Below are 8,613 nucleotides of genomic sequence, written 5' to 3' on the forward strand. Positions count from 1 at the left end.
CCCCCCCCCCCCCCCACCCCTCCTCACTGATGGCAAGTCAGTTCACAAGCTTGAGATGGCTAGCGTTTTTAAATCCCCCTTCTTTTTCAGTTTTTATTGACGACATTGCATAGCATAGAGTATCTCTGGTCAGTTTGGATCATCTGCTTTGTTTGTCTCTTCCCAACTTCTTTTGTACCCTTACATTGCTTACTGGGGGCACAGAGTGAGAAACAGGAAAGACCTTGACAGCATGAGAACATTATTTGACAGTAGCCACTACATTTGTGTGTCGCCATCACTGTTTTGGTTCCTAAATCTGAAACAACACTGTATGAGCTGCTATGGAGAAAATTAGCTTTATCACAGCCAGATCAAATTAAAAAGATGCGTTTTTCCTTTAAGGAATGCTGGGGGGGAAAAAGTAAAGGGGAAACTAAGGCTGGAAATCTCCAGAGACTTATCATAGCTGGCATGACTTTTCTGTGAATGTGTTGTGATGGTATGTTGTGCACTGGAATGATTATAGTCCTATTTCTGTCGCTTGTCATTCCCTCACCATTGAAGTCTATAGAAATGAGTGAAAGTGTGTTTTGTTACATTAGTGTTTCTGTTTTTCTAGGCCCAATTAATCGGGAGATGCGTCATCTCATCAGCAGCCTCCAGAATCATAACCACCAGCTGAAGGGAGAGGTATTGAGGTACAAACGCAAACTGAGGGAGGCCCAGTCTGACTTGAGCAAGGTATCCAATTAGAAAATGCTAGTAAAGAGCAGAAAATGCTTAGTGAAAATGTGGATGTTGTCAGTCCTTCCTTACCTGTAGTATCGGCTTTTCTGTTACGATGTGCAAGATGCAGCGCAATTTGTGATGGAGTTCCATGCTCTCCTCCTTTCCACTTAACGGATTGTCTTCCTTTTGTAGCCTTATAGAGCTCTGTGAACTTTGTTAGCAACGTCGGAGGAAATATGCGAACGAAGCTGGGGAAGACTAGTGTAGGCAGATAACTGTCATACAGGTTTTTGGCTGATAACCTAATATTTCAATCTCTGTCTTCTCTGTTGCTGTTCCGTGACAGATCCGCTCTCGCAGTGGTAGCGCTCTTCTGCAATCCCAGTCCAGCACTGAAGACACAAAGGAGGAGCCTCCAGAGATCAAACAGGAGCCTGATGACCCTTCTGCCCAAGCATCTGCTCCCAAAGCTGCTTCTGAAGAAGCTAGTGAAGTTAAGGCCAGGCGAGATGAAGAGGAACGGGAGCGAGAAAGACGGGAGAGGGAGAGGGAACGAGAAAAGGAAAAAGAGAAAGAGAGGGAGAGAGAGAAAGAGAAAGAAAAAGAGCGAGAGCGAGAAAAACAGAAACAGAAGGAATCTGAGAAGGAGAGAGAGTCCAAAGAGAAGGAGAAAGGGAAGCATGAAGATGGCAGAAAGAAGGAGGCTGAAGTGATCAAGCAGTTGAAGGCTGAGCTCAAGTAAGAGTTGCTGTTTCTCCCTTTCTTGTGTGAGTTATGCCCTAACTCAGGTGTTTATATGAGATCACTTGCAGCTCTTAGGTAATTTGTTCCTGAAATTAGAAGTTTCTAACACCTTCTGTCTGATCATGTTTTGCAAAGCATAGTAACATTTCACTCGGAATACCATGAAGCTTTAAAACCAAACCAGGTACTTCATACTGCATGTCAAGTTGCTGTCACTACAGTTGTGTAAAATTCTACAGCAGGATGTTACTAATGAAGGGCACAGTGGTCTGTCCTTCTTAGATCAGTACCAAAGCAGAGACGGATAGCTATTGCTTACTTCTAGGCTGCATGCTTCCTTCACCCTCTGTGTTCCGTTAGCTTTTCAACCTGTGTGTACCTGAATCTCTTCTTTGCAGCTTTTGACTTGCACTTAATAGAGTGAAATGAGCCATGGAAGAAGACACTACTGGGCTGCAGTGTGGAATACAGAGAAAATATTGCTGAATATATGATAATGTAGCTTTTCTGCTTTGTTCTCACAGTCCTCTATCTCTGTGTTTACAGGAAGGCCCAGGAGAGCCAGAAGGAGATGAAGCTGTTGTTAGATATGTACCGTTCTGCCCCCAAAGAGCAGAGAGACAAAGTGCAGCTCATGGCAGCTGAGAAGAAGGCTAAAGCAGAGGTAAAGCTTGTTTCTGTTGCCATTTTTTCCTCAATCACATTCTCCTTAAAACTTCTTTTCAAATACTCTGTATCTGAACTGTGGTGCCTTTGTTGTCAAAAGAGGTTATTTCTCTTCTCGCATTTGTCACTTACAATAGAGGCTCAATTGGTTTGGAGTTGAGAAGAAATGTTGATATGTCCTCTTGAAGGACAGTGTTTTAATCGTTGGTGTTAAAGGAGGTTGGTTGTTCAAAGCTGTTTTTAGCTTTCCATTTCTATTATATGTAGATTAGCCTTAGATCATTAAAAATTTAGAAAGACCTGAAGATAGAGTTAGGTGTGCTATTAGGAAAATGTGGAGTGTGGTCTTAGATCTTTTAGTGGATGTGGCAGGGAACATCACCCCACATATTTTAAATGGGTCTTGGACAGTGATTTGGAAATGAAATTTTGAAGTGTTCCATATGAGTGAAGCTGCAGAGAGCACTGAAAAAAGTTAGTGTGATGTTAGGAGGTGTTGTGAGTATGGTTTCCTCCTCCAACCACTCTGCTTCAGGACTTTCTTCTGCCTAGCCACTGGAGCCCAGGCTGGGGACATAAGGTCTCAGCTTAGGCTGAGAGATGTGGCTGCTGCTTTCCTGAGTGCAGGACAGTAGTAACGGTAAGCACATGTGTCAAGGACTTGCACAGAGAATACAAGACACAGACATTGGCAGTCAAGCAGATTGCCATGGACAAGCTGCTGCCTTCAGCAATGCCCACTTACTGGGCTCAAAACATAAACATGAATAGACATGCCCCTATATCTTCTTCACATGGTAGGGGTAAAAATCCACTGTGGAAAGTACACACATACACACAGCTCTGTCCAGTTTCACAAGTGTGCGTATTTTAGCAGATCCCTCCAGTACTTGCACAGCCCTTCTGTCAGTCTGGAACTTCTGCCTGCATCCCAGACCTCTTTACCCAATTCACAAACTGTCTTACCAAAAGTTGGCACTTAGTCCTTGCAGCACACATACGTGAGGCTTGGAAAGTGTGATCACAGTTAAGAAAGATACATGGAGGTACTGTAAGAAGATAAGCCAGACTGCAACGGTCAGCCTGATGACTGTGCTGACCAGCCTGATTTCATGCGCAGCCAAGTCCTTTCTGTCTACACCCCTTTGTTAATCTTGCTCCCCTTCCTAATGCTCAGTGGTGTTCAGAATTCTGATTCCTATAGTCTTCTTAGCTCAGGCCCCCAATGGTCCAGTCTTTTCCTTTGCAAAGCCCAACTTAGTCTTCCTAGAAGTAGCACCGCTAGTTTTTTGAAAGCCTAACAATTAGTGTGACAGACAAGGTTGGTTTGTTGTTATTGTATGCATGTCTGTTTTCTCAGTTCAGTGCCTCTGTGTATCTTGTTTCTGGCCTCTTCCTTTTTTTTCACCTTAGTTTCCTAGTTGGCAGGGTCCCTAGTCCTTCTTAGATTAAATGTTCTCATATTCCCTCATCAATTAGCATGACTTACCAGGTTTGGTTTCCTTGTTTTGTCAGTCAGGTTTGCGTTTCATATGATGGTTTCTTCTTTTTTCTTTTGTTCCCCCTTTTTGCACTGAAAAAGATGCTGGACCAGATGCCTTTGAAGGAGCAGATGCTCTTCTTCCACGTAGCCTTGCGTATACAATTGCTAGAAACAAGTGTCATTACTTTCATTAGGGTGTCGTTGAATTTTCCAAGGTTTTGAAATAAAGGTCTTAATCTTAGAGCCCATGTTAATGGTCTGTCTGCCAGTATTACAGTGTCATGTTGACATGAAATAGACTTTATTTTCCCATGCTTAGAAGGTGGTTTTTCTGATATTCCGAAGAACTGTGGGGAAAACAAGCACTTGAGAAAGCTCAGGCCACATTCTTGTATTTGGTGTCATTTCTGTCTTGTCTTTTCTTAAGCTGGAAGAACTAAGGCAGAGAGTGAAAGAATTGGAAGACAAGGAGAAAAAGGAGAGTAAAAAGATGGCTGATGAGGATGCCCTTCGGAAGATCCGAGCAGTAGAAGAACAGATTGAGTATTTACAGAAGAAGTTAGCCATGGCTAAACAGGTGAGTTTCTAGTAACTTCTGTCATGGCTTGTGCATTTGGGAAATAAGTGTCTTTAGTTTACTGCTAGGGAGACAGATTTTCTGTTGCCATATGTTTCAAAGATGTGTGTTACTTGTCCTTGTGTGTTGAAGGGGGAAAAACGAAATCTTAACAGCAACTATGGCAAAGTTCATGGCAGAAGTGGTAGGGAAAATTCAGCTGTTCGTGAAGCATGGGTGGAAAGCACAGAAGGGAACTGGCTGGGTCAGCATCTAGAGGGGTAGGGTGATACTTGTTTTTAATAATATTTGTACATGTACAGTTCATATAATTAATACATCTGTGTGGTGCTGTGGTATATCTTCTTCCACAAAAAAGGACATAATATAATGTTAATAGGGAAGGACTGACCTGAGTACAGGCAAGGCAAGCGAGTAATTTGATGTGTTCTTTTTTAGAATTTAAATTTTTTTCACTTTTAGTACACAATTACACTGTCTTGTCACTTACTCCTTTAATGATGAAGCATTGTGAGTATAAAGGGCTTGACAGCCTTTTAATTGGAAGCTGTTGAGTTGTCAACCTAGGGCATTAATTGACCTAGTTTGTGACAGCTGTTTAGGTAGCTGCCTGAAGTTGGTAGGTGGTTTCTGCCCAGCTCTAGCAATGACTGCAGCTCATTTTTCCCACCAGATAAGCGAGCATCTGTGAGTTTCTATGAAGATGAGCCTCTCTCCTCCGGTTTATAATTCAGGCCCTAGAGACTGATGCATTTTCCTTGATCTGTGTTAGTTCTGGTGTCTCTGTAGGGTATTCAGGATAATCGTAGTGGTACAGGAAACAGCTCTGCCAGAGCCAATGATTCTCTTGCAGGAGGAGGAGGCTCTGCTGTCAGAAATGGATGTCACAGGCCAAGCCTTTGAAGACATGCAGGAGCAGAACATACGACTGATGCAGCAGCTACGGGAGAAAGATGATGCCAACTTCAAGCTGATGTCAGAACGTATCAAGTCCAACCAGATTCACAAGCTGCTGAAAGAAGAGAAGGAGGAGCTGGCAGATCAAGTTTTGACACTGAAGACACAGGTAACTTGAGAGAAGGAAAGAGGACAGCCAAATGTGGGAGGGTGAAGTTATTGCAAGTTAACCCTGGTGGGTAGCTAAGACCCACACAGCTGCTTGCCTGTCTTCCCCAGTAGAACAGAGGAGAGAGGGGCAAAAGTGGGAATGTCCATGGGTTGAGAGAAAGGCAACATACTAAGTAAAGCAAAAGTTGCATGTGCAAGAGAAGCACAAAATTAATTCACTACTTGATGTTAGCAGGCAAATGTGTAGCCACTTCCAGGAAAGCAGGTCTACATATTGGTCATCTGGGAAGACAAACAACGTAACTCTGAACATGTTCTCCTACTCATCCTTCTTTCCTCAGATTTCATTGCTGAGCATAACATCATACAGTATGGAATATCTGTTTGTTCAGCTTAGGGCAGTAGTTCCAGCTGTGCCATTCCACAGCTGCTTGTGCGCCCCATGTCTACACTGGAGAGAGTGAGATAGCATGAGATGCAGAAAAAGCCTTGTTGCTGTTTATTGGCCCAAAATTCAAAATACAGTGCCATGTAAGTCACTTTAAAGGAAATTACTTCTATCTCAGCTGGAATTAGAACAGAAGGAAATGTTCCTCACATCAACTGAAGTATTCTGTATTGAACTTCAGGGCATCTGTCTCAGTAAGAAACTGCTGTATGAGTATAAACTGTCCTGCAGGTTCATTGTTATGAAGAGCAAGTGGAAGGAGGCAGTAAAGAAGCAGTGAACCACTTTCCTGTGGTTACAGTTCTTCCACATATGTGTTCTGCCATATTTGGAACCAAAGCAAAACTGCTTACTGTCTAGCAGCAATTCTGTAAGCCACCCACCAAAAGATGAATCTTTGTTGCAGGTGTTTGCTAGATTTTTAAAGCATTCGCTAGAGAGATCTGAATATGTAGATCTGATGGGTGTGCCAGTGTGTCTGTATCCAAGAAGAAAAGGGGAAGATAAAGAGACACCATCTTTAGTGATGGGGAGGTAGGGATAGGTTTTGCATGTAGTTTTAAGAAGACCTGTAGAGCATTCGTTTCAGTCCTTCTTTGTTGTCTTTCTCCTTTTCTAAAGGTGGATGCCCAGCTGCAGGTTGTACGTAAGCTGGAAGAGAAGGAACACTTGCTACAAAGCAGTATTGGAACAGGCGAGAAAGAACTTGGACTCCGAACACAGGCCCTGGAAATGAACAAACGCAAGGTGAATGTTTCTTTTTGGAGATGGAATTGTTGTCTTTTGGGAATCTCCGGGGTTTCACTGACATTATGGAACCTGATATTCCCTGCTTGTGAACTAGAATATCAGAAGGCTGAGGAGCAATGAAGGGTGTGCTAATTTAAGTGTCGTAGAGTTATGTTTACTTTTATAAAGATAAGCAAGGTGTAGTTGTTTCTGTGGAAGTCTTGATTAGGTAGGGGAACTTAGGGAAAAAGAGGTAGCAGCCATGTGTTAACTGAGAGGAGTTAAAGCTTTCATAGGAAAGATGAGGTCAGTAAAAGAAAATGGTGATTAGGGAACATGAAAACATTTCCTAAATGTGTAAGATACTTAAATGAAGTTGGTCTGTAGGCTAAAACTGAGAATCATGGTTGATCCAGCCATTGTTATCAAGGCTGTAGTAGAAATATGGGGATTACATCAAAACGGGTAAAAAGGAAAGCAGAAACATTGTTTTGAAGAAGAGAGAGGGGAATTCAGTGCAACTATGTTCTGAATTCTGAGGGAACTTAGCTAATAGATTTGTTAATGCAGGAACAGAAAGTGGTAAGAGAATGGCTCTGGAAAGAAAATGACCAAAAAAAGCCAAAAACCACCCATGCAAAAAAAAGCCTTATCTTGCAGTTTTGTCTAATTTCTCTGTAGATCTGTTTCTAGATTCAATAGGAAAAAGTGGAAATGGAAAGCTAAAAATACTGATAGTAACAGGGAATTTGAGGGGGCATTTATATTTTCCAAGTGAGATGCATTGTTATTTAACAAGTTGTCTCTGTTAAAGAGGAGAGTTCAAGCTAAATTATTAGAGCTTGTGGGCAGAAAGATATTTTGCTGTTTGAAGTAATGTTTAGGGAATGATTTCAGTTCTTCAGTTTGAATCTAGCAAAAGCAGACTTGAAAAAAAAAATTCATCTCCATTAGCTATAGAAATATTTTGTGAGCAGTCTTGAATTTACAGATAGAGGGACCAGAACTTCTTTTGTGTTTGTTAATTCTATGATGGTTTACTTTTTTCAGGCTATGGATGCAGCCCAGCTTGCGGATGATCTGAAAACCCAGCTAGAATTGGCTCAGAAGAAGCTACATGATTTCCAGGATGAGATAGTGGAAAGCAGAGTAACTAGAGAGAAAGAGATGTTCAACTTCAAAAGGGCTGAGGTATACTCCCCGTGCATAATCCTTCAATATGTTCCATCTGGTGTCTGCTCTTTGTGCATTGAAGTCAGAGTAGGTTTCAACTACATTAATTTCCTCACCGTTTCCTGGTTAACATTTTTTTGTCCATTTACTTGGGTTTCTGCTTGATAAAGTCTTGACTATTTCAGATCTTGGGCACTGAAAACTGATAATACAAGTAGCACCAGATGATAGGTACGACTTTTGGGATAAAAATATAGATAGACTGATATAGCTAGATGCACAGTTAGTCAGGGGCTGCTTCTGTTTCTTGAAAAAGCTGTGGAAAGAAGACATTGCTCATTTATTTGGTCTCTTTGTTTTTATGCAGGAAGACATTTCTAGGTTACGCAGGAAGCTGGAAACCACTAAGAAGCCTGACATGGTTCCAAATTGTGATGAGATATTGATGGAAGAAATCAAGGATTACAAAGTGAGTAGCTGTCTACACTTCTCTCTTGAACTCTGCTTTAGTCAGAAAGCTTTGTGTCACACTTCTGAGTATTTGACTTTTGTTATCTGAACTCTGGCACTGTAGATTTATTTTGCATTGAAAAAAGCACCCTTTCCTTAGCAGAAGTTGAAAGACCTTTATCTTTAGTCATCTTTTAACATACCTTCCACAGTCCAGCAGGCCCTAACTGTAACGTTTCCATCTTTCAGGCCCGCCTGACCTGCCCATGCTGTAACATGCGCAAAAAGGATGCTGTCCTAACAAAGTGTTTTCATGTCTTCTGTTTTGAGTGTGTGAAAACACGCTATGACACCCGGCAGCGTAAGTGCCCGAAGTGTAACGCTGCCTTTGGTGCCAATGATTTCCATAGGATCTACATTGGTTGATTGTTTCCTCTGGAATCTGAAACCTGCTGCTTACGCTGACCACCCAGCCTCCTTCACTTCTCTAACTGGCACCTTTGGGGCAGTCTGCAGTGTTCTTAGGGAATGCCTTTTTTTTTTTTTTTTTTTTTTTTTTTTTTT

The 8,613-nt window shown here is 41.9% G+C and overlaps 1 protein-coding gene across 3 annotated transcripts in view; it reads left to right on the forward strand.

Moving 5' to 3' along the window:
- The window catches only part of RNF20 (ring finger protein 20), a 19,014-nt gene extending 10,408 nt beyond the window's left edge, over positions 1–8,606 (forward strand). For all 3 annotated transcript variants that reach the window (XM_042823042.1, XM_042823043.1, XM_042823044.1), the window contains exons 12-20: positions 602–723; positions 1,058–1,449; positions 2,002–2,119; positions 4,032–4,181; positions 5,035–5,247; positions 6,319–6,444; positions 7,477–7,617; positions 7,967–8,068; positions 8,299–8,606. In XM_042823042.1, coding sequence (XP_042678976.1) covers positions 602–723; positions 1,058–1,449; positions 2,002–2,119; positions 4,032–4,181; positions 5,035–5,247; positions 6,319–6,444; positions 7,477–7,617; positions 7,967–8,068; positions 8,299–8,475 — 1,541 coding nt within the window. In that variant the 3' untranslated portion in view covers positions 8,476–8,606. The remainder of the gene's footprint in view (positions 1–601; positions 724–1,057; positions 1,450–2,001; positions 2,120–4,031; positions 4,182–5,034; positions 5,248–6,318; positions 6,445–7,476; positions 7,618–7,966; positions 8,069–8,298) is intronic.
- The last annotated feature ends 7 nt before the right edge of the window (positions 8,607–8,613 follow it).

This window comes from Centrocercus urophasianus, unplaced genomic scaffold (genome assembly GCF_019232065.1).
Source record: "Centrocercus urophasianus isolate 14NV4802_14NV808 unplaced genomic scaffold, USGS_Curo_1.0 seq_21, whole genome shotgun sequence".
Lineage (NCBI taxonomy): Eukaryota > Metazoa > Chordata > Aves > Galliformes > Phasianidae > Centrocercus > Centrocercus urophasianus.